This window comes from Columba livia, chromosome 3 (genome assembly GCF_036013475.1).
Source record: "Columba livia isolate bColLiv1 breed racing homer chromosome 3, bColLiv1.pat.W.v2, whole genome shotgun sequence".
Classification (NCBI taxonomy): Eukaryota; Metazoa; Chordata; class Aves; order Columbiformes; family Columbidae; genus Columba; species Columba livia.
This window is the reverse complement of record NC_088604.1, coordinates 121759346-121784562: the sequence shown is the minus strand read 5'-3', so window position 1 is coordinate 121784562 and position 25217 is coordinate 121759346. Positions and strand designations below refer to the sequence as shown.

General features: G+C 57.3%; 1 protein-coding gene across 22 annotated transcripts in view; it reads right to left on the bottom strand.

The window, feature by feature from the left end:
- Positions 1-25217, bottom strand: part of LOC102089333 (sodium/potassium/calcium exchanger 3) — a 208563-nt gene that overhangs the window by 120523 nt on the left and 62823 nt on the right. For all 22 annotated transcript variants that reach the window (XM_065059513.1, XM_065059501.1, XM_065059490.1 and 19 more), the window contains exons 4-6: positions 20132-20206; positions 15287-15371; positions 13428-13531 (exon numbers count right to left, since the gene is read on the bottom strand). In XM_065059513.1, coding sequence (XP_064915585.1) covers positions 13428-13531; positions 15287-15371; positions 20132-20206 — 264 coding nt within the window. The remainder of the gene's footprint in view (positions 1-13427; positions 13532-15286; positions 15372-20131; positions 20207-25217) is intronic.

Genomic DNA, 25217 nt, shown 5'->3' with positions numbered 1-25217 from the left:
ACGTGCCGCCCATCCACATCCTTCCGCACCACTGGCCTTTTGGGGACACTCTTCCAGTGCGTTTCACGCCTTCTCTGAGGTAATTCTGTCCCAACCAAACGTCCCTCTCCTGCTCAGTACCACGTCCCCGGCCGCGGCTGGCCGTCCTGCCGTCACCGAGGACGCGCGCTGGCGGGGGGGCCGGGCGCTCGCCGGCCCCGGCACAGCTCGCTGCCGCCAGCGCTGCGGGCGAAGGGAGCGTGATGTGAGACTCTGCGGCTGTCACTTGTGTTCGAACCGTCCTGACCAAACAAAAGTGGGAAACAGCAACTGTGTGTCTAATGTCCCGCACACGCTTTCTCTCGCTGTTACGTGTATCAGTCCTATAGCAATTGTAATGAAGTTATAAGGCAAGAAGGAATTTCTCAAGATAATTACTGCCGTCTTCCAGCAGTGTTTACAAAGAGAGGAGCTGCCTGACCATCAGGACTTGCAAGTTAATTTTCACAAAACTTCCCTTGTTTTAGGCATTATTACACCCTACCTGCAATGAGAAAACAGGTCAGTCAGAAGCTAATAATCATTAGCTGCAAATCAAAAACAGCGGAGATCACAGGGTAGACTTTCCCCCTTGCTGCTCCCCCAGTGACCTTCTGACAGACTCAGACCTGAACCCATGAGTCAATCATGCTTATTCCCGCTTTACGGTCCCGGGAAGAACAGAAACATTGGCGGGAGCGAGGTCCAACACCTCTGGCTGTTTGGCGAGGAGCTGGGGTGGGAGAGCTGCCGGCACGAGGAACGGCAGCAAAGGGAAGGTCTGCAGGCCGAGGGAGCGGCTGCCTGTTCCTGCTCCAGCTCCTGCTCCCACTCCCGCTCCCGCTCCAGCTCCTGCTCCTGTTCCTGCTCTGGCTCCTGCTCCCGCTCCTGCGCCCGCTCCGGCTCCTGCTCTGGCTCCTGCGCCCGCTCCTGCTCCTGCCCCCACTGCTGCTCCCACTCCCACTGGGACAGCCCGGGGCACAGGGGAAGTGCAGGCGGGCCTGGCCGCCAACCCCTGGCCAAATGCACCAGGGAGGAGTCCCAGACCCCATGTCCCCTCCGAGCACACTGAGCCACTCTGCAACAGCTGAAACTTCAGAGGATTGGGCACAGAAAGGCCGTGCTGCCTGCGCAGCGTCCCCGCAGGCCACAGGCCGCTGGCAGCAGCCAAAGGCTCCATGCTGGGACCGACGGCACACACAGGGGGATGTCCTGGACCAAACGCTAAGGAGACGCTCCCTTCTGCACCCCATGTGACGTCTCCATGCTGCCGACACGCTGTGGTCACAGCTGCCCCAGCGTCCCAGCACACCACAAGCACCCAGCTCAGTTCCCTGACCACCACCCGTGCCCAGTACCTCTTGGCAAAGACACCGGAGTCCCACAGCGTGGCACTGGGCTTGCTCAGGTTTGACAAATGCTAAACACCTCTCCCAGCCACGGTGAAACATAAAATATGAACATAGGCCAGACCAGAAAAATCCAGGCCTTAAAATACATGTCTCTCTAAGCCAGTAATTGCCGAGCAGCTCTGATCTAATAGACTCACCAGGAGGAATGCCTCCTTTCAATTACCAGCCCCCTAATTTTACCACTGCTTAGCCATCCTCTCAGAGTTCAACCATCACTCCGGCTCCCGGTTTGTACATTGTGGACCAACTCAATTTATTCTCATTATTTCCCTGAGAATATTTGCTTTTTTAAGCAGCTCTGGATATTTTCATGACTGCGGCAGCAATCTGTCTCTGTGACGTTCTCAGAATGGAAATGGTGGACACCCTCCAAACCTCAGGACAAAGCCAAAAATACTTCCCTGCTCAACTGGTACTGATAACTGTCGGTGAGTTGTTCAGATCAGTGTGTCCCTTTAGCCCGGGTTCCCGCAGAGCCAGGGCAGCAGGACTGCAAGGACCTGCATCTGCAGGCGCCTCCCGGACCGCGGGCGAGCGCGGGAGCCACAGCACAACGGCAGGACTGCAGGTGAACATGTCCCGGCCTCCTCCGACCGGCCAGCCCTTGTCAGAGATGAAAACAGATCTGGTGATTTCCCTTGCTTTTACACTAAAAAACCTCCTACCAGTAGTAAGTCCATAGTATTGATCAGTGTGTGAACTTTGACAGAGGAAACTTGACCTCGAAGGGTGATGGTGTTTTGTGGTGATTAGAAGCCGGACTTGTTTTGATGTTGATAGGAACCCGCTCTCAACTGTTCTGACGGCCGGACAGAAGTGAAGCGAGCAGCTCTGCTTCAAGCCAAGCACTTAGGAGCCGCTTTGTTAACCGGCCACCCAGCGCAGGAATACTGACTGCATGCACGCTGCTGGCCTATCTGGGAAATAACGTTACTTTGGCAATGACAAATGCTTGTAGAGCCCGTCAGAACTCACCAGGCGACCAAAAGGGTTATGGCGTAACAGGGGACTCTAGCAGAGCTTGTTCACAAGCACAGGTTGATGCTACGTAGCAGCATCGTGGAGACAAGGCACGACACTCACAGAGAACAGGACACAGTCACCTTTGGTGTTTCCTGGTTAACAAACAGACGGCGTGGCTAACACAAACCACATTTACCTGCACAAGGGTTACATATTTGCTATAAATTCACAAGTCTCTGATTCCCAACATAACAGCACTTGTGTCAGAGGGGAAGCTGAAGAGGAATCGAATCGGCTTTATCTCAGCCTCCCTGTCTCCTGCCAGCGCCGTCCCGCCGCAGGCAGAGCACACAGGCAGAGCACACAGGCAGAGCACACAGGCAGAGCACACAGGCAGAGCACACAGGCAGAGCACACAGGCAGAGCACACAGGCAGAGCTCGGCAGGCAGAGCACACAGGCAGAGCACACAGGCAGAGCACACAGGCAGAGCACGCAGGCAGAGCGCACAGGCAGAGCTCGGCAGGCAGAGCACACAGGCAGAGCACACAGGCAGAGCACACAGGCAGAGCACACAGGCAGAGCACACAGGCAGAGCTCGGCAGGCAGAGCACACAGGCAGAGCACACAGGCAGAGCACACAGGCAGAGCTCGGCAGGCAGAGCACACAGGCAGAGCACACAGGCAGAGCACGCAGGCAGAGCACACAGGCAGAGCTCGGCAGGCAGAGCACACAGGCAGAGCACACAGGCAGAGCGCACAGGCAGAGCGCACAGGCAGAGCGCACAGGCAGAGCGCACAGGCAGAGCGCACAGGCAGAGCACACAGGCAGAGCTCGGCAGGCAGAGCTCGGCAGGCAGAGCACACAGGCAGAGCACACAGGCAGAGCACACAGGCAGAGCTCGGCAGGCAGAGCACACAGGCAGAGCACACAGGCAGAGCACACAGGCAGAGCTTGGCAGGCAGAGCACACAGGCAGAGCGCACAGGCAGAGCACACAGGCAGAGCACACAGGCAGAGCGCCGCAGGCAGAGCGCACAGGCAGAGCACACAGGCAGAGCTCGGCAGGCAGAGCACACAGGCAGAGCGCCGCAGGCAGAGCACACAGGCAGAGCGCACAGGCAGAGCGCACAGGCAGAGCGCACAGGCAGAGCGCACAGGCAGAGCGCACAGGCAGAGCGCGCAGGCAGAGCGCGCAGGCAGAGCACACAGGCAGAGCACACAGGCAGAGCGCACAGGCAGAGCGCACAGGCAGAGCGCACAGGCAGAGCACGCAGGCAGAGCACACAGGCAGAGCACACAGGCAGAGCACACAGGCAGAGCACGCAGGCAGAGCACACAGGCAGAGCACACAGGCAGAGCGCCGCAGGCAGAGCACACAGGCAGAGCGCCGCAGGCAGAGCACACAGGCAGAGCACACAGGCAGAGCACACAGGCAGAGCACACAGGCAGAGCACGCAGGCAGAGCGCCGCAGGCAGAGCGCACAGGCAGAGCACACAGGCAGAGCGCACAGGCAGAGCGCACAGGCAGAGCACGCAGGCAGAGCTCGGCAGGCAGAGCACACAGGCAGAGCGCCACAGGCAGAGCACACAGGCAGAGCACACAGGCAGAGCACACAGGCAGAGCGCCGCAGGCAGAGCACACAGGCAGAGCGCACAGGCAGAGCGCCGCAGGCAGAGCACGCAGGCAGAGCACACAGGCAGAGCACACAGGCAGAGCACACAGGCAGAGCACACAGGCAGAGCACACAGGCAGAGCTCGGCAGGCAGAGCACACAGGCAGAGCACACAGGCAGAGCGCACAGGCAGAGCGCCGCAGGCAGAGCGCACAGGCAGAGCACACAGGCAGAGCACACAGGCAGAGCGCACAGGCAGAGCGCCGCAGGCAGAGCACGCAGGCAGAGCACACAGGCAGAGCACACAGGCAGAGCACACAGGCAGAGCGCACAGGCAGAGCGCCGCAGGCAGAGCACGCAGGCAGAGCACACAGGCAGAGCACACAGGCAGAGCGCCGCAGGCAGAGCACACAGGCAGAGCACACAGGCAGAGCACACAGGCAGAGCGCACAGGCAGAGCGCCGCAGGCAGAGCACGCAGGCAGAGCACACAGGCAGAGCACACAGGCAGAGCGCCGCAGGCAGAGCACACAGGCAGAGCGCACAGGCAGAGCGCCGCAGGCAGAGCACGCAGGCAGAGCACACAGGCAGAGCACGCAGGCAGAGCACACAGGCAGAGCACACAGGCAGAGCGCCGCAGGCAGAGCACACAGGCAGAGCACACAGGCAGAGCGCACAGGCAGAGCACACAGGCAGAGCTCGGCAGGCAGAGCACACAGGCAGAGCACACAGGCAGAGCACACAGGCAGAGCACACAGGCAGAGCGCCGCAGGCAGAGCACACAGGCAGAGCACACAGGCAGAGCGCACAGGCAGAGCGCACAGGCAGAGCACACAGGCAGAGCACACAGGCAGAGCACGCAGGCAGAGCACGCAGGCAGAGCACGCAGGCAGAGCACACAGGCAGAGCACACAGGCAGAGCACGCAGGCAGAGCACGCAGGCAGAGCGCCGCAGGCAGAGCACACAGGCAGAGCACACAGGCAGAGCACACAGGCAGAGCTTGGCAGGCAGAGCACACAGGCAGAGCACACAGGCAGAGCACACAGGCAGAGCACACAGGCAGAGCGCCGCAGGCAGAGCACACAGGCAGAGCACACAGGCAGAGCACGCAGGCAGAGCTCGGCAGGCAGAGCACACAGGCAGAGCACACAGGCAGAGCACACAGGCAGAGCGCACAGGCAGAGCACACAGGCAGAGCGCACAGGCAGAGCACACAGGCAGAGCACACAGGCAGAGCACGCAGGCAGAGCACGCAGGCAGAGCACACAGGCAGAGCACACAGGCAGAGCACACAGGCAGAGCGCCGCAGGCAGAGCACACAGGCAGAGCACACAGGCAGAGCACACAGGCAGAGCACACAGGCAGAGCGCCGCAGGCAGAGCACACAGGCAGAGCACACAGGCAGAGCGCCGCAGGCAGAGCACACAGGCAGAGCACACAGGCAGAGCGCCGCAGGCAGAGCGCCGCAGGCAGAGCACACAGGCAGAGCACACAGGCAGAGCACACAGGCAGAGCGCACAGGCAGAGCACACAGGCAGAGCTCGGCAGGCAGAGCACACAGGCAGAGCACACAGGCAGAGCGCACAGGCAGAGCACACAGGCAGAGCGCACAGGCAGAGCGCACAGGCAGAGCTCGGCAGGCAGAGCACACAGGCAGAGCGCACAGGCAGAGCGCACAGGCAGAGCACGCAGGCAGAGCTCGGCAGGCAGAGCGCGGCGCTGCCCTCTGTCCTGGGTGCTGCAGCGGCCCAGCGCCCGGCAGCGGCTTCTCCTTGAAACACTCCTGCACGATTCTACATGTTTTTCAACGGTCACACACCAATGAGGAAAAAAATAACGGTCCAGCTCTGCCCTCCCAAAAGTCCTCCACAATCCAGGAGAGGGGAAAAAAAAGCTCATGAATGCAATCTTAAAGCCAAGGGTCAGTAACTACTCCAGTCTGAATTACTCGTTGTCAGTGAAATTAAAGCTTAAAAGATTAAGATGCATGCAAGCTAACTGTACACAGAACTAGGTTAAAAATAGATTACAAAAGTCCCAGTCTCTTCAATAAACAATGTTCTACCTGGTTATTAAATCTCTGTTCGGTTTCCTCATCTCAGCGCTTTGCTGTTTGTAACAGCTATTTCCTGGGTATATTTTCACAGCGAGGTAACACCGAGCACCCATCGCGGCGGCTCCGAGAGGCATCGCCAGCCCGCACGAGGCTGTACTGAGACGCGCACAGCAGAGAGCCGCCTGCATTTCTTTGTTTCCTCGGTAAAACCATCGAATAGCGGGTTGGAGGGACCACAAGGATCCCTGGTCCAGGCTTTCCTGGCCAAATGCAGCGTCTGGACAAGCTGGCCTAGCACCCTGTCCAACTAAACCCTAAAAGGGTCCAGTGTTGGGGATTCCACCTCTTCCTTGGGAAGATGATTGCAACAGATTGCTCTCGTCATCACGAATCTCCCTCTCGTGTCCCGGGGGACACCACTGGAGCAGGAGGAGGCAGGTCAGACGGTCAGGATAGTCCTTTTCTACTCCAGTGTACTGAGGAATGACACTTGGCCACCAACTGGATCCCATGACAGAGGAAACAACTGGAAGAGCCTCTTAAAAACTAAGAATGTCTCTGGCACGAGCCAGCGTTCATGGTGCCCTGCTCCTCCCAGCGCAGCCTGTCTTGTTCTGGGGAAGGGTGAAACACAAAAACAGAACCCAGAAACACAGCAGTTAAGTGGTAATTAACAAATCAAGCCATGCAGACTAAAAATTACTGTTTAGTGCTGGGGTGACGCGCAGCTCACGGTTATACAGCTTTCACTAAGCTCTTCTCCTTCATCCACGAAAGGCTGTGGGGTGAGGACGGGCTACGCGCAGGAGAGAGCAGCCGGCTGCAGGAAAGGGAACAATCCGCACGGGGGAATTTTAAAAACAGAACCAGCGCTGCTAGTGCTGGCTTGAGCCAGAGCGGGGTTACGCGAGCACCGGCTGCTGCCGACAGCCCCACGTGCTCGTGCCGGGGGGACAGCGGAGGAGTAGAGTGTGTGAGGCACAAACAGGAGAGCGAGAGCAGACGGGACAGAGAGATGGAGGCTGGGGGGACCCTGGCCTGGGGTCCGTCTCCCCGTACACAGTGTGTTTGCAGTCACGGAAAAGCCTAACACATCACAGTGCAGACAGCAGGCTCCTCGGCTGCACCTCCTCCCTGTCACCCAGCAGGCAGCGCCACCAAATGCTGAGGGACTTGTGTCTGAAGGGCTGAATCTGCTGCCATTCCATCTCTTGCAGCGTCCTCTTACTCTCTTGTACCCTCTCTTTGGCAGCAGAAAGCAAAACAGGCACAAATAAACCGTTTTCAGGTTCTGTGACTTAGCTATACAATTGAAAAAACTTGCACTAGTGTCACAGGACAATGGAGCAAAGAGCTACAGACACAACCAACCTGCACTACACCAGCATTTGGGGAATGGGGACAGTTCTTTATGTATTTCTATACACTAAAACCATCTACGGGTTAAAATTTGTACTTGCTGCCTAGCTGAAATACGGCAAATCTTCCTCGGTGTGTGTGCAGGTACGACAGAATCACAAGCATCAGCAGAATGTTACAACAGAGAGCAAGGATCAGGAAGGACAGCCCCCGAGGCTCGCTGCCGCAGCCGAGCGCGGCACTGCGCCATCCACAGCGCAAACCTCCTCTCCAGATGTGCCTTGGCCAGAGGTCTCAAACCGCACCACAGGTTGAGTTCTTCAGCTTCCAGAGGCCCAGTGTGAGACATTTCTAGAGACTTTTCAGATATTTCTGATTTTCAGAGCGTGGACGCTAGGTTAGAATCCAGCCTTCGCGGGCGGCTTTGGTTTGCCCATCAAAAACGCAGGCGGCCTGCTCTGAGTTTGGAAACGGGCCCTCCCGCGCCAGGGATAAAGACCTCAGGAGATTCCATCGCTCCCATCAGTGAGGAGAGACAGAGAAACCAACCCTCCGGTCCATAACCCTCACTGGTGATCCGCAAAGCGTCATCAACACTAACTGGAAGAGAAAATCAAGCCACCTTCGGGCCACTGAAATACTCATTTCTACCTTTCAGTACAGAACCAGGGCACAACTACTTTTATACAACCTGGAACCACCGTGTTCCGGCAGTTCGTAGGAAGCCCGCTAACTCTTAGGGGTCTGCTGGGCAGACGTGTCTCCGACTTAACCCGCATTTCAAACTTCTCCCAGTTTTCAGCACTGCTTAAAAAAACCAATGGAGACGAGTGGTTTATAATACCTTACACTAACAGAAACGTCTTATGGTTGTTCAAAGCAATTTTGCTTGCTTGCATTTGTTAATCCTTCCCCAGAGCCTGTAGCACACACCTTCAGCTCTGCGCTGGTGCATGATGGCCACACGGTTCATGTCCCCAGTCTGCTGACGTGATCCAAACCAACCCACTTTCCAGCCCCACCTTCTCCTTTCTGGCTGGGCCACAAAGAAAAGGAGTATAACGACACACTAAAGCTGATTTTCACTTACATCAATCGTTTTTTGGCATGAGAGCAGCTCTTCGGGAGCATTCCAGCACTGCCACAGTCATCGAGACCCCGAGGCGGGCAGACGGCACCAGGCGGCGTGCGGCTCCGGGACGCCCACCCGCACGCAGCTCAGCCTGCAGAACCCGTCCGGCTGCAACGGCCTGCGGGACCGGGCCCCAGCCACCGAGCCGATCGGTTCCTCAACAGTAAATACACAAATAAAGAAACAAGGCGCAAGCTTTTCGCATCACTGCCTCGCTTGAGGGCTCCCAAGCGCCCTCAGCCTGGCCGCTGAGCACTAAGCGCTTTTCCCTCGCACAGAACCAGCTCCCGGCAGCATCCCGGCAGCCAGGGCAGGAGACGGGCAGGCTGAATGGAACAAACCTGGAGTGTCTGCGTGCTCAGAAGGGACAGCGTCATGCTAGGAGAAGCAAGCACCAAGTGTCAGGAGATGAGTTAGCTCCGTCACTCGCTTCGTTCAGGTCAAGAACGGCCCAAGGGATGAAGCCCGGGCTCACAGGACAGAGGAAGGTGTGTCCCCTTGCAGAGCAGAACACACGCTGGCACTCAGGAGAGGACAAGCGGTCCCCATGGCTCACAGGACAGAGCGGCTGGTGTGTCCCCTTGCAGAGCAGAACACGCGCTGGCACTCAGGAGAGGACAAGCGGTCCCCATGGCTCACAGGACAGAGCGGCTGGTGTGTCCCCTTGCAGAGCAGAACACGAGCCGGCACTCAGGAGAGGACAAGCGGTCCCCATGGCTCACAGGACAGAGCAGCTGGTGTGTCCCCTTGCAGAGCAGAACATGCGCTGGCACACAGGAGAGGGCAAGCGGTCCCCATGGCTCACAGGACAGAGCGGCTGGTGTGTCCCCTTGCAGAGCAGAACACGAGCCGGCACTCAGGAGAGGACAAGCGGTCCCCATGGCTCACAGGACAGAGCGGCTGGTGTGTCCCCTTGCAGAGCAGAACACGCGCTGGCACACAGGAGAGGGCAAGCGGTCCCCATGGCTCACAGGACAGAGCGGCTGGTGTGTCCCCTTGCAGAGCAGAACACGTGCTGGCACACAGGAGAGGACAAGCGGTCCCCATGGCTCACAGGACAGAGCGGCTGGTGTGTCCCCTTGCAGAGCAGAACACGAGCCGGCACTCAGGAGAGGACACGGGGCTCCCGGGGTGCAGCACTGAATGCTCCAGGAAAGCCGGGCTGCGGGGATATCCAGGTGGCCACTGGAACCAAACCCCTGTGCAGTGGGAGCAGCATCTGGAGCCGGAGGGAGCTCCCTCTGAACACAGAACATGCCACGGGATGCTGCGCATGCAGGGGAAAGAATGGGCCCACACCAGCTCTAATTGGCCCTTAAAATGACAAGTTATTCTCATGTGTTTAATCTCCCTGTGCCTTGTTTCGCCGTCTCTAAAACATCCTTTCATCTCACAGAGGTCTGGGGAAAATTAATTAATTGATCATCAGCTGCCCAGATACAGCAGTGATGAGATCGACAGAAGTTCAAGAGGAAATTAATAATTCTGCCTCTGGAACAGGGCTGGAATAGAACCTGGTAAATAAGGCAGAAGGGCACGCAACGAACAATGAAGAGAAAACAAAGTAATGAATAGCTGCTCATTAAGTGAGCAGAGTCCACCCTGTGCACCGAGGGAGGCAGCGACCCCCTGGAGAAACCAGCGTGGGATCACGTAATTAAAGACTGTATAATAATGCATACACACCAGGAGGACAAATTAAGGTTGCACGAGGAAGCTTAACACTGCTGTTTTCTAACTTTGCAGTGTTTGACTTTCAACCTCAACAATGCTCTTTTAATGCAGTTTTTAGGTGTGCAGTGGCAGATAGAGGCGTGGGCATCACACCTTCCTCCTCTGGTTCCAGCAGTGGGACGTCTACTCTGGTTTATTCTGAGAAGTGTACCATTAAAGGTTTAGAAAAATAACCAATTAGAGCCGGTCTTCAAATAAACGCATACCAAACTTTTTGGGGCTGCGGGTTTGTTTCTTTTCTTAAACAAGATGCATGTAGCCAAACGCAGTATTTTCTTAAGCCAAAGAATAATAAATTCAACACAGGACATACGTACTACAGCCTAATTTAAAAATAAAGCACATCCTGGACAGGGATGGTCAGTGTTTCTCACTTCGACCTTTCACTAGTTGAAAACAAACAAGTGTCTTTCTCCTGACAGCGAGCAGCTCTGCAAACTGCAGTGTGTACGGCACCACAGCGGTGTCACAGGAAAGCACGGGTGACAACACCGCCACCCCTGCGCATCCATCCCCTGCGAACTCAGTGTCAAGGTCATCTTGAGACGGTCCCCGCTGCCGGAGGCACCCCACGTGTGGAACGGAGGGAAACTGAGCTCCAGCGGCCACCCCCCCCAGCAGGTGTCAGTGACGGCTCTGACGGACACAAAGGGCGCACGGTGTCATCGCATTCAAGCTGCCGCAGGCACGGCCGTAATTCCCTGCTCCTCTCCTCCCTCCTGACAAACCCAAAAGCCTTCGCCTCAAAACAAGATGCCTCCCAGAAAACAGGTCTTTGCCCTGCGCAGCCTCGAGGGATGCCCACGGACAGCCAAGTTTGGCTGGCAAACCCCTGCCCATGGACCCCCCGGTGCCACCCGAACCCCAGAGCGCCCGGCTGGCGGTGCAGGTCTGGGCTCAGAGGAGAGATAAACCCGCTCTGAGCTGGAGCGCACGGCTCAGACCCACGGCCGACTCCAGGCTCAGCTGGGCCTCCAAGGCAACCCAAAACTGAGACACAGGGCCCCGACGGAACTGAAATCCAACCGCCAACCCGACTGAGCACCCACCTTAGTGCATCTGTGCAGACATCACTGACAATAAAACCAAACCGCTGGTAATACTGACACACACAAAAAGATTAACCACACCGGTAAAGGCGAATGACTTCTTGGTGAAGGCCTGGAAGTAGGAAAAAATGAAAGGCACAAACCAGAACAGTTTTATCTAGAATACTTGGATTATTTAAACTGAGGTTTCCTACTTGCTTGTTTAAATCATGATTCCACACAGCAACGTCAACCTTTCAGTTCTCACCCCTGTGGGTTACGCTGCAGCAAAGAGACGTGACTTGACGAGACCACATGCAAACCACTAGCAGAGTCAGGGAAAGAAGCAGCTGGGACAATTCAGTCCAAATCTCAGTTCTTGGCCTGGACCAGACTCGCAGACCGTGCTGGGGAGGACGTGGGGCAGGCAGTCCCTCCTGCGAACCCCGCAGGCTGCCGCACCGGGAGGCGAAGGCGCTTACGGGAGCCGTGTTGTACCCTCCAGAACAAACACCTCCCACCTGCAAACGGTCTGAGAGAAGACCGACTGACGCTGCCCGCCAGCCCCAAACTGCAGCAAACCCTTTCCACTGGAAGCTGTCATCCGTAGCTACTCGTCAGTAGGTTTGAGGCATGCAATCATGGAGAGTAAAAATCAGGAGAATTAGCTTCTCTGCCATTGCGCAAAACAGTTAACTGTCTCCATTTGCTTGAAAAAAGCAACCTGGGCAAAAAGTCCTGCTGAAGACAGGAGAACACCTCCAGGGAACACAGCTTCGTGCCCTGGAAAAGCTTTGGTCATTAAAAACTGTTCTGAAGCAGCAGGGCTTTCACAGGACGAGTTACAGCAGAACCACCAGCGCGCTGAGCACGTGCCGCTGCCAGCCGCGCGCTCCCGTGGAAATAAGGGAGCCGAGGTGCCCGAGAGGCAGCGCCGTGGGCTCTTCCTGAGCCGCCCGCAGCGAAACGTCCACCTTTGCCATGAGAAGTTCATTGCTAACGCAAACACAATTGGATCACAACACTTCCCAAGAAGCCCAATCTCTCTGCATGCTTCCTCATAATGACCACGTCACGCCGGCCCTTCCCTTCAGTCCTCCTTCCAGAGCTCGTTATCCTGTTGCCCTGCACTGATAACGTTATCTTGCTTCTCTTCTTCCCAAATGAGTCTGCACAGCGACATTTCAAGGAACATTCTGTGAGACTGTAAAAATACTGGGTATGTCGGCAAGCGCTACGGTGAATGCAGATTCAGATATTTAATTATACAGTCAATCATGCCTGCAATTCAGACAGCAGCTCAGATCTCAAAACTTAATTACTTTAATTTCAGATGAATCGCTTGTGTTGTCACAGGTAGTTTGACATGCTGCAAACAGTCAGAGATTACACTGGGGATAAGAGCCCCTTACTGCTAGCGAGGAAACATATGGAGCATCCTGGGAAGTACAGAGAACCTGACTGGACACGGTCCTAAGCAACCTGATCTGACTCTGAAATCAGCCCTGCTTTGAACTGGGGGCCAGGGGGGCGAGGGCTCCAGATCAGACACCTCCAGAGGTCCCTTTTGTGATCCTGGATACAATCGGTGAGGTAAACTACACACAGAGACCGTATCTTTCTCACACAAGCTCGTAAGTCACGCCAGTTGCCAACGACGCTGTGCCGGCTCAGCCCGTGCGTCTGAGAGCGTCCTGCACCACGGCAGCTCCTGCGACGCTGCCCAGGCGCCGCGGCTCTCGCAGCGCCATCCCGCCCGGCCCGCGGGGCGCGCTTCTGCCAGCCACGGGCACCGTCCCGGCTCCCTCGGCCTAAGAGAACCACGTTCGAACGCCACAGTGCATTTCTCAACAGCTACCGAGACGAGGTGTTAAATAACCAACTTTCATTCCTTTGACCACCCACAGGTCTTTGGCAGCTTAAAAAGCCTGAGCTGACGTTTGCTGTTCTGCTTTTCACTGCAAAACGCAAGAGGGATAGCACAGCGCTCTATTGAAGAGAACAAAGCCGGAGAAATTCGTGGCGAGGTTGTGAACCCAGCAGCTGATTTCGCAGTACGGTCAAGGCACAGGATGGAGCAAGAACTGTAGGAACCACTAAACGCTCTTACCTGTCCTGCGAAAAGCCCACACACGCCAATAATACAGAGGATGTTAAATACAGCTGAGCCTACGATGGTTCCAACGCCTACGTCTCCTTTTGTGATAAAAACACCTGAAAAACAAGTTCAAGGCAAGCTGTGTAAATTGCAGAGAGCACAATTTTTCCACAAAAAATTGCAGACCTCATAGCCCATGATTAATCTAAAGAATGTACCCGTTCTGCCACTTTTTCTCATATTTAATAGGGCAACATGCAGCACTTGCTTTCTGAGGGCACCCGGACAGACTGTCTCGTGAAAACCAAATACCTTAGACGTGTCTCAGTCACCCATCTCCCGATTTTGTGACCCAGCGCTATGGCAACCCACATATCAGAGACAGCAGCTCCACAGGAGCAGCTGGTGGCACACGGATCTGCAGAAACCATGTCCCACGGGCTGTCCCCACCACGTCCCCACCCCTGCCGGCTCCCATGGGTGCTGGCAGCCGGAGCTGCTGCGGAGCTGCCCGGGACGGTGCCGCTCGGGGGCAGTCCCGGGGCCACGGCACAAACTCTTCCGTCACACTTGGTTAAAATCTGTCCGTGAGGTTAACGGTGAGGGAGGCGAACTGACAGACACACGCATCATGGTACCGCACAAAATTCTGTCCTTACGAACTCGGCCTAAAAATAACACTCCGTCTCCTGCTGGCTGTCGGTTTGTTTAAACCCACCGCTTGCTTTGAAGGCTCCAGCAGTATTTCTCCAGCTAGCGTAGTTTAGATCTCTTTTCCCACTTTGTCCCTCTCTCAGAGCCGTGTCACACAGAAGCCGTCACCCGCCAAGTGACTCTTGCTGTCTGGTGGATTACGGCACCGCGCGATAATGATCTGACCGCCAGGGCTTCTCTAAGCCGCCTGAAGGAATCCGGCTTTATCTCCACCCTGCTACGGCACTATCCTTAACAGAACAGAACCCCAACTCGGTCCAGCATCAGTTTCTACATTTTGAGGCTTTGCTTGTGCAATGAGACCTCTCTGCAGAGTACACAGCTCTGCCTGAATTAACTTGTGCTCTGCATACGATTGCTGTAACTGAAATAGGGGTATCTTCTAGAGAGAATACCTAAGCCGAGAATAATTCTGCTTGGTGACGGGAAGCCCACCTTAGCCTCCCAACTGCTGCTCTGATGGTCACTACCAGCAGAGACGTGGAGGAGTAAGACTGCAGGAACGCTTTCTCCTGCAGCAGGCACTGCATGTTCCCCACTGTGCACCAGCAGACTGCAGCCCGTCTGCGCTCAGGGCTGCTGAAGGACCACACGAGGTTCCCGGGACCACTGAACCCCCTGACCACACTGCCCGTAAGTGGAGAACCGCCTGGGCAGCGTGATGCTCTGACCAGCTAGCTGCTGTGAGAAAGCATTCCAAATCCTCTTCTCCTCCCCAGCCTGGCTGTCCCCCAAGGAATCGGCGTTAGCAGAGCAGCCAGAGCGGAGGTGATGGCAGAGCCCGCAGCTGGGGACCCCAGGAGTGTGCCTGGGTGCCAGCCGTCCTGGGGACAGCGAGGCAGGCGGGGGACAGGCGGGCGTTCTGCAGGCGCAGAGCTCGGCCGGGCTGAGCCAGCCAGGCTGAGGGACAGGGCAGCTGCACGGCCCGCTGGCCCTGGCGTGACGGGGTCAGATCAAACCGCCTCCACGGCAGCCCTGCTGGGGGACAATGGCGCTCCTTCAGAGCTGCTCCACCTCGGGAGGACACCCCGCAAACAGCCCTACGTGTGCCCACAGGGCACTGTACCAAGTGCTACGGGCACTGAGCAATCCGATCTAAACTCTGAAGAACGGCCAGGGACGCGTGGAGGTCTGGAGAAGCAGCAGCAGTTAGTTACCTATGACAGATGTAAACAGCTCAGGCGCAGAGCTTCCCGCTGCCATGAACGTTGCCCCAGCCACGTCTTCGCTAAGGTGCAAGCGCTGCAGAAAAACACAACAGAGATACTGGTTACAACAGCGAGAGGCTGAAGGAATTCAACTAGGAACATTAAACTGTTCACCAAGAGTGGGAAACTGCCGGTACGTATAAAGTTTCATGCTAACGAATTTTAAGTACAGGGGAAAAAGCCACCATGGGCACTGGTTACTCAATTAGCATGTCTGTGTGCAGCGGGCAGTCTGTGGCCGCGATACCCTCCACAGAGGAGAGAAGGAGCAGTCCTCCGGACAGCAGCACGGCAGCTTCACCAGCGCCGGCTCCTGGTCTCCTCCATGACCCCAGCAACACACACTCATCCCATCCGCTTCGGCCTGGACAGGCAGGGATGAGCTCAGCCTTGGTTTGCCCCCAGACACCTTCCCTGCTATCCGTTCGGCCTTGGACATCTAACCTCTCCTCACCCCCTTGCACCTGGATCTCTGTTGGAGATACTTACCTCCTACAGCCTGCTCCTGGCAGTGCCCAGGGACCACCCAAAACGGGGCTTTCTGGAACGAAAGGACCCACTGCTCTATGAGAACTTGCTCAGCATACGCTGTTCCCAAAGACTGACCTGATTAATTACTTCCCTTATGTTTCCTGCATTCCCGCTGCTCCATCTGCGCAGTCACTGCTCAGCGAACGCGACGCGGCTGATGGAGCGCGCGTGCCTCGCTGGCACCTCGCACGGTGTAACGAGCCGCTGAGAAGGCTGCCCCGCTGCAGGGCTGCGAGCTGCGGCTGTCACTGCGCAGCAGCGACGTGTCCCCGCAGAACCGGCACCGGGCCGGCTGCCCCGCCGGCCGCGCAGAGCCGCCCGCCCTGCACGGCTTCGGCGCTACCGGGGAACACTGCACGGGAACGCTCCCACCGCCCCACCGGCACTGGGCGTCCCACAGAGGATACTCCAGGCCCACACGAGACGGTAACTCTTGTCCACTGACCATACACCTACAGCAAAAAATTTCATACATACGTTACGGGGTTAAGGAAAAAGGAGAAGATGTGCCCTGACCAGGAATGCTTTTTAGCAGGAGACCACAGCATCGCCGCACTGCTATGAAATGTTGTGGAACCTGATTAAACACAGCTTTAGAGAAAATGTTTTTAAATAGGATTAAAGCCATTGTAGAATAAGTTCATAGGACCAGAATTAGATCCCCACAGGCCAGTTCCCTCTGCAGGGTTCTCTATGGAAATATAGAGACAGTCATCCCACAGTAGCTGGTCTGCAACTTGATGGTGTCCTTTGAAAGAAAAGTCCACCAGCCACGGAAACCAGCTGTGCTGCACCTTCTCTGGGATGGTCTAATTTAAAACTATAGGCGATTCTCTTGAGGACAGTTCCTAGAGAATTTCTTGCAGTGCATATGATGATTAAGCTAATATAATAGAGCAGAAAATGCAGCACACTATGCAGAAGGCAAAAATGGTATTTGCAGACAAACGTTTACGACTGACGTGTGATGTCAGCTGCACCACACAAAGACTCTGTACCACCAGTGACTGAGAGAAGCTGGGAAAACGCGAGTGCAAGCTGTCTTAGAAAGCAAATGAAAATCAGGGCTTTCTTGTAAGCACATCTGAACTAAACAGAATGCGAATGGCTGCCATAGCTGGTGTTCTGGAACAAAGTCTCATCTCAGCACACACATCTGGGAGCACAAATGCTTTGTTGGTTTAACTCAACAACCGCTTTCCAAACTTGATGAAGCTAAGCCAGAAAAAGGGCGTTTATTTTAGAATTAGTGCATCTAAACCGTGAGCGACTGCAGGATAACTACTGGTCGGTCCTCAGGACCAGAAACGCCGCCGTGTGCGCCGCCCCGCGCGCGGCCGCGAGCTCCTGCGAGGGCTCTCTCCTGAGTTAACGAACAGTGAACACGGCGACAGCATCCCAGGCCCATCGGGTGACGGAGGAGGACTCGTGGCGCCTCCCCCTCCCCAGGGCAGCCCACTCGTGTCACAGGGTCTCTGCGTGGGAGAGCACTGGCTGGCGAGCGCCACGGAGGCATCATCTGCGGCCAGTGGCAGCGACAAACCCTTCCCTTTCTAGAGACACCAGACAGACGGACGCGACCCAAAGCTGCAGAGCCCTCTGCGAAGCCACCCGAGCCTTTTCCAACACGTTCCTGAGCACCAACACCAAGGACAAACCATGAAAATCTGGATGTTTTGAAGACGAGCCGTTCTGGACCGATAAAATCAAAAGTAGCTGGCACAGGAAAAAGGCAAGCGTATTTCTTTTGCTATCACATAATTAGAGAACAGCTTAATTATGCATAAAATACATAAATAAAAGGACTTGAATGCCCCCAAAAGTCAGCTATTGGACAAGAAAAACATTTTTTGGGAGAGAATGAAGTAGGAACAATAGGAACAGTAAAATTCTGACCCACTCAGATAATCCATTTGGATAATCTGTAATGACACAGTATCTTACTTCTGGACAGCCGCTTCTTAGTACAAGTCTGCTAGATCTAGTGTTTCATCGCTAACTTTTCTCTTGTTATTATAATGCCACCTTACTCTATTGGTGGTGCTGGGTAACACAATAGTTTTGGACCGTTAATGCACATGAGAAGTTGTTATGTACCGCTGAGAACGCAACAAATACCCGAAAAGTAAAGATCTGGTCAAGTGAACGTACGTTCTAGGCCCCGGGGCCTGTCGCTGCCGTGTGACAGTCACACGGGACGTCACATGTCCGTACAAACCCAAACACGCCCGAGAACTTGTCAGAAGAGCAAACGGCGCCACAGTCCTGACACCTGCAGCTCTCCAGCCAGCCGGGCAGGTGGGGACGCGGAGACCCTCACCCAGGGAACGCGGGTGGCTGAGGGGAGGGGCTCCCCTGCCAGCCTCTCCTCAGGAAAGGCAGAAGCCGCTAACGCTGTGCACGGTGTTTCCTGTCGGGATCTGCCACTACAGCCGAGGACCACAGTTTCTGCGGACCCGCGCAGGAAGCAGAGGTGTGGAGCAGCCACGTGTCCCGGAGCAGCCCCGTGTCCCGGAGCAGCCACGTGTCCCGGAGCAGCCACGTGTCCCGGAGCAGCGCCGTGTCCCGGAGCAGCCATGTGTCCCGGAGCAGCGCCGTGTCCCGGAGCAGCGCCGTGTCCCGGAGCAGCCATGTGTCCCGGAGCAGCGCCGTGTCCCGGAGCAGCGCCGTGTCCCGGAGCAGCCACGTGTCCCGGAGCAGCCATGTGTCCCGGAGCAGCGCCGTGTCCCGGAGCAGCCATGTGTCCCGGAGCAGCGCCGTGTCCCGGAGCAGCGCCGTGTCCCGAAGCAGCGCCGTGTCCCGGAGCAGCCACGTGTCCCGGAGCAGCCATGTGTCCCGGAGCAGCGCCGTGTCCCGGAGCAGCCATGTGTCCCGGAGCAGCGCCGTGTCCCGGAGCAGCGCCGTGTCCCGGAGCAGCCACGTGTCCCGGAGCGGCGCCGTGTCCCGGAGCAGCCACGTGTCCCGGAGCAGCCACGTGTCCCGGAGCAGCCACGTGTCCCGGAGCAGCGCCGTGTCCCGGAGCAGCCACGTGTCCCGGAGCAGCCACGTGTCCCGGAGTGGCGCCGTGTCCCGGAGCAGCCACGTGTCCCGGAGCAGCCACGTGTCCCGGAGCAGCCACGTGTCCCGGAGCAGCGCCGTGTCCCGGAGCAGCGCCGTGTCCCGGAGCAGCGCCGTGTCCCGGAGCAGCGCCGTGTCCCGGAGCAGCCACGTGTCCCGGAGCAGCCACGTGTCCCGGAGCGGCGCCGTGTCCCGGAGCAGCGCCGTGTCCCGGAGCAGCGCCGTGTCCCGGAGCAGCGCCGTGTCCCGGAGCAGCCACGTGTCCCGGAGCAGCGCCGTGTCCCGGAGCAGCGCCGTGTCCCGGAGCAGCGCCGTGTCCCGGAGCAGCGCCGTGTCCCGGAGCAGCCACGTGTCCCAAAGCAGCGCCGTGTCCCGGAGCAGCGCCGTGTCCCGGAGCAGCGCCGTGTCCCGGAGCAGCGCCGTGTCCCGGAGCAGCCACGTGTCCCGGAGCAGCGCCGTGTCCCGGAGCAGCGCCGTGTCCCGGAGCAGCGCCGTGTCCCGGAGCAGCGCCGTGTCCCGGAGCAGCGCCGTGTCCCGGAGCAGCCACGTGTCCCAAAGCAGCGCCGTGTCCCGGAGCAGCGCCGTGTCCCGGAGCAGCGCCGTGTCCCGGAGCAGCGCCGTGTCCCGGAGCAGCCACGTGTCCCGGAGCAGCGCCGTGTCCCGGAGCAGCGCCGTGTCCCGGAGCAGCGCCGTGTCCCGGAGCAGCGCCGTGTCCCGGAGCAGCGCTGTGTCCCGGAGCAGCCACGTGTCCCGGAGCAGCCCCGTGTCCCGGAGCAGCCCCGTGTCCCGGAGCAGCCATGTGTCCCGGAGCAGCGCCGTGTCCTGGAGCAGCCATGTGTCCCGGAGCAGCGCCGTGTCCCGGAGCAGCAATGCAAACCGCTACTCCAGACAACGTGTTTGTCACTATGATGCGAATCGCCTTTACCGTCAAGAAGTGCCGTGGTGCACTACAGGAGCTGTCACTGGAGAGGCCGCTGGTGGCTTTACGGCAGTGCCGGCCAGCTGTGCCCGCCCGCAGCCTCCCGGCCCAGCCGCGGCGAGCGGGACGCGAGGCCGAGCCAGCGCACAGGCGGCGCTGAGCGACACAACACGAAGCACGAGGAACGCTCCAGGACTACAGCAAATACACTATCAGCGCGTTCTGGGGCTCGCGAGAACTCACGCTAGAGCAGCACACAAGTTCAAGTAACATCTTTCGGTACTTACTTCGCAAATCTTTTCCAGGGAAGGGACAAAGAAATCATCGCAGACAATCGCCAAGGCGTAAAACATGTACACAGCCTGCAAAAGAGAAGAAAAGATTTGAGTCTGGAGGTTGTCAAGCAGAAACAAACTGCAGCATCCCAGCTCAGATTGTTTTGGTATATACTGCTGAGAAAAATACGCTCTTGCAGGAAGAATTCATGGCGCTCTCTGGGAATTAACAGAAAGATCATGAAGTATTTATCCAAAAGTTCTTACAGCTTGTCAGAAGCTTCCAACATCGCATCATCATTGTAACGGCTACCTTTTTCTTTAATTCTCTGGCTATTGCTAGGCCACACTTCAGTACTTTTGCCTTCCATTTGTTCCTCCTGTTGCGCAGCGCAAGGCTTTTTTAGGATGGTATTCTGTGAACAGCTAAACTCCAGGAGTAACTTTCGAAATGCGAGTGTGTGACAAAGGGGAAAGGAGGTTGTTTCCCACAGGTGAAGCGCCCTACATATCACCCCGGATCCCAGTGATAATTCCTGCTGAACTTGACACAGGAACAGCTTCCAAATGACTGAAACCCAAGAGGGGTACAAGAGCTGAAAGGACACCTGGCGAATCAGCTCTTCAGTTTCATGTAGGCAGCATTTCATCTGTATTTCTGCATTACCAAACAGAAGCCACTTCTGCGCGATTAAACAGAGCGCGCCAGGGCTCGGTCCCGGCCCGGCGGGCAGCCGGCACAGCGTGGCTCCCACCTCCCGAGCTCCCGGCCTCCCGGGGCGCGCCCCGGCCCGTGCTGCCTCCGGGGAGGGAGGAGGGAGCTCTGTCCACACCGCGCACCGCACGGGAGCGGGGAAGCCGGGGAGACGCATGCCAGCGGCTGACAGAGCGGCCGGGCTGTCCCGCGTCCCGGCCCCCGCGGCACCGGCACAGACAGCCGAGGCCGCCCCGGCCGCTCCTGCGGTACCGGCACAGGGAGCTGGAGGAACACAGCACCGCCCCGGAGGGCAGCCCTGCCCACAGCGCAGGGAAGCAGGAGAAAGGGGGGCAGCTGCACCCACTGAGGCGCTGCAGGACAGCCGGCGCTCACCCCCCGCAGCACGGCTCCGTGACAGCGCGCCCGCAGGAACCACAGAACAGCCTGTCTGCAGGTCCCACCAAAACCCGCCACGGAGACCGTCCACGTTACCACCTTGGATGCCATTCCCCGCAGAGTGGAGTACCGCCAAAGGTTTATTTATTGCCACGTACCTGTGAAAGCACACGCGCGCCAGAGAGATCCGTAAATTCTGGGCAAGTAAGAGAGGCAGGGACGGGGCACCAGCCTGGAACAAGGTGCACGAGCCAGCTGTGTCTGCGGTTTTCTTGGTGCTTTGGTTGGTTGGTGGTTTTTCTAGTTTGTTTGTGGATTTTACTCTTTCTTTGTTTCTAGACAGGGTTTCTCACCCGCAGTGCTACCTGCACGGTGCCCGGAAGCCAACAGCCCAGAAAGAAGTGATTTTGGCACCTGTTCCAGCAAAGCAGGTGGGCGCGCACCAATCCCTTTTTCCACAGTGCCACTCACAGGCACTACGTTATTCATCTTTCCACTCCCAAAATGAGACAAAACTACTTTAAAGTTCCAGGAGAGCTCCACCTTTGTGTAACGCCTGCCATAAACCACTACAGAATTATTCTTACAACTAGTGTAGGAGTAACTAGAGCTGAGAGAAGTGGCCGGTGTCTGTAGAAAAGCAGCCTCCCAGTGCCACTGAAGCACAGTCATCCCCACATCACCAGCTGAGCCTTCTCCCTGGCCCGCCTTTGCACTTCGCTGCTGAAGCTCGGCTGACGCCAGGAGAACACAGTATTTTCCTTCTGGAGGGAAAGCAGCAATAAAAATGGCCTCTGGGTTTCTGTTCTTGTTTCAGTTTTTCAGGAACAAGTTTAAATCCCCTGAACCCCCCAAAAACCCAAATTCTATCTTGCCAGAATTTAATTGCAGCTTTGCTGCAAAAAGCTGGTAATTTCTGAGAAAGCCCAGGCACGACAACTGATTTGAGTATGATTCAAGTATACTTCTTTTCAGGGTCAGAGATGGGAATGTCATCATAACGAGTGACTTTGACACCACCTTGAAGATTCACGGCTAGACTGTCACTTAGGACAGTTTGTGCTCCTCTGTCACCACTCGTCACCATGAATAAACATAATTTACACTTAGAGGTGAGCACAGCGCCTGTCGCGCAGCTCGGGCCTGGCAGAGCGAGCGGGACGGACGGCACCGCGGCCCGGACGGCACCGCGACCCGCAGACACTGTGCCTCGCCGAGGAGGAGCGGAAAAGAGCCAGAGCGCCACGGGCCACGTCCCACCGGAATACGATGGAGAGAGGGTGCCCAGATTTTTTGATCTGCTAATCATATTAATCTGCAGTGGGTCATGCCATCGTCTTCCCTTCCAAAACACACAGTAACGCCTTTCAGGAGCACTAATCTGCACCTCAGCATCCCCTCCACCGGACATAATCCACAGTGACAGAGCGCAGGGCACCCCTGGCAGCCTGGGCTCCCGCAATCTGCTGCGGGCAGCCGAGCTCTCCCCAGGGGACAGGGCAACGGGGACGGGGACAACAAACCGAGAGAACACACACAAAAGCCAACCCGGGTCACGCAGCATCTGCCTCCACACGTGACACACGCTCGGCCTTCGCCTCCTCCCTGCTCTCGCCGCCTTCCCAGAGCACACAAAACTGTTGTGTGGCACGCGGCGCTCACCAGAAATACTGTCAGCCTGGATGGACAGCAGGTACAACATGCCCACCAGCTGAAGTTTAGGAAACCCTCCGAGAGCTTTTAAATGAGCATTCAAATGATGTGAGGGGTGGGCTTACACTGCAGACAAGGACGACAAGGCACATCCGTGTCCCGGTCACCACTGGCAGGTACAAAAGCCACATCTCATTGAGTTCTGATCTTTAGAGGGCACAACCACAGTCCAAAACGGTGACAGGGGCATCTTCTTTTGTCCACCCAGGCTTGCGCATGTGCAGGACTGGGTACAAAAGGTAAGAAGGGGACCAAAATGAGTAAGGAACAGAAAAGCGAGCATGAGGCAGCTCACCCTTTCTCTGGTCCCTTGGAGGGAGCGGGGAAGGTCACGCTGCTGCGTGTGCCGGGAGCGCCGGGTGACGGCAGCAACCCTGGACGCCCGGCTGACAGCGCAGCCCGGGCTGAGCCCGCGCTGACTCACGTGCCTCGGCACTTGTTTTTGGTGACCTCACTTGCCACAGTTCTGGATTTGGCTGGGAGTCTCGCCCAATTTTATCTAACTGGCTTGAGTGCAATACAGTATAAAGTGTCAAAATCTGCAGAGTATCTCGCTGGAAAACAGCTTGGTTCACAAATTAAAGCACTGGCAATCACCCTTGGTAAGTGAACACAAGGGCAGAAACTGTTACTTCCTTGAAAGTTTTTCGGGGTTTTTTTGGAGGGGATTGTTTGTTTGTTTGTTAATCAAACAAAACAAAATAGGGTTTTGAGTTCGGGCCAGCAGAAACACAAGCAAAACATGTAATTGTATGTCAAGTCAGACTCATAAGATGGAGCCCAGACTCCAGTCCAGGCTGCCTCACGTGGAAAGAAGGCAGACGGCAGCAGCAGGGCAAGCACGTCCACCTGCGCGTCAAACGGGAGCGCAAACAGCACGGCTCTAACGTTCTGCAGCCCGTTAGGCACCATCAGCTTCCATCCAGCTGAACCTGAGAACCCAACAGAGTCCCGTCGCTTCCCCTGCAGCACACCCGGTCTGTCCCGGCCGGGCCAGCACCGTCCCGCTGCACCCAGAGCACCCGCCAGGACCAGCGCAGCGGCTGGGACGGGGCTGTGTCGGGACGGGGCTGTGTCGGGACGGGGCTGTGTCGGGACGGGGCTGTGCCGGGACGGGGCTGTGCCGGGACGGGGCTGTGCCAGGACCAGCGCAGCGGCCGGGACGGGGCTGTGCTGGGACGGGGCTGTGCCAGGACCAGCGCAGCGGCCGGGACGGGGCCGTGCCGGGACGGGGCTGTGCCAGGACCAGCGCAGCGGCCAGGATGGGGCTGTGCCGGGACGGGGCTGTGCCGGGGACCAGCGCAGCGGCCGGGACGGGGCCGTGCCGGGACGGGGCTGTGCCGGGACGGGGCTGTGCCGGGACGGGGCTGTGCCGGGGACCAGCGCAGCAGCCGGGACGGGGCTGTGCTGGGACGGGGCTGTGCCAGGACCAGCGCAGCGGCCAGGACGGGGCCGTGCCGGGACGGGGCTGTGCCGGGACGGGGCTGTGCCGGGACCAGCGCAGCGGCCGGGACGGGGCTGTGCCGGGACGGGACTGTGCCGGGACCAGCGCAGCAGCTGGGAACGACTGTGCACACGTCTCAGCACCATTTCGTTGCGTTCGGCTCAGTGAAGACATGGAAGTCTTTGAACAGGCAACCTATTTAAAAGACACTCTTCCTCCCCAGACAGGCATTAAAAAATTATGAAAATAAAATGGCCTTGCATAAAACGATTACAAATACCAGATTAAGCATTACATTAGGATTGATTTTAAAATGATGTTTCTAACAAACAAACATCAGAGAACTAATTGTAATCTCTGTATCAAAGGAGATTAAATATCTTACTCCAAATACATGTTCTGTTGCACAGGACATACATAATAATTCATCCTGTTTGTCCAGCAGTCCTTTTGAGTTTCCCGTGCCAGTCTTCATACTCGGATCAAACTCGCCTTGCGGAGGTAAAGCCGGGCACTGTTTATACAGAGCTGGAAGGCTGCAGGAGCCAGCAGCTCCCGCGGGCTGTGCCGGCCCCCGGCCGCCCCGCAGAGCTCGGGCCCCGCGGCCGCACCCAGCACAGCCCTCCTCAGCCCAACGGCACCGCAAACCCACCCGGAGCAGAGAAACCGACACACGCAAACCCAAACCGACAAACGAACAACCCACAAACCAAACAAAACCAACGACAGAACAACACAAACAAAAAATCTCTACAACCAACCAACCAGCCCACAAGTGACCAACCCCCAGAGTCCGAGTGTGCTCGGAGCAGCAGCCCGCGGTACCACGATGTGCGCGACAGCAAACT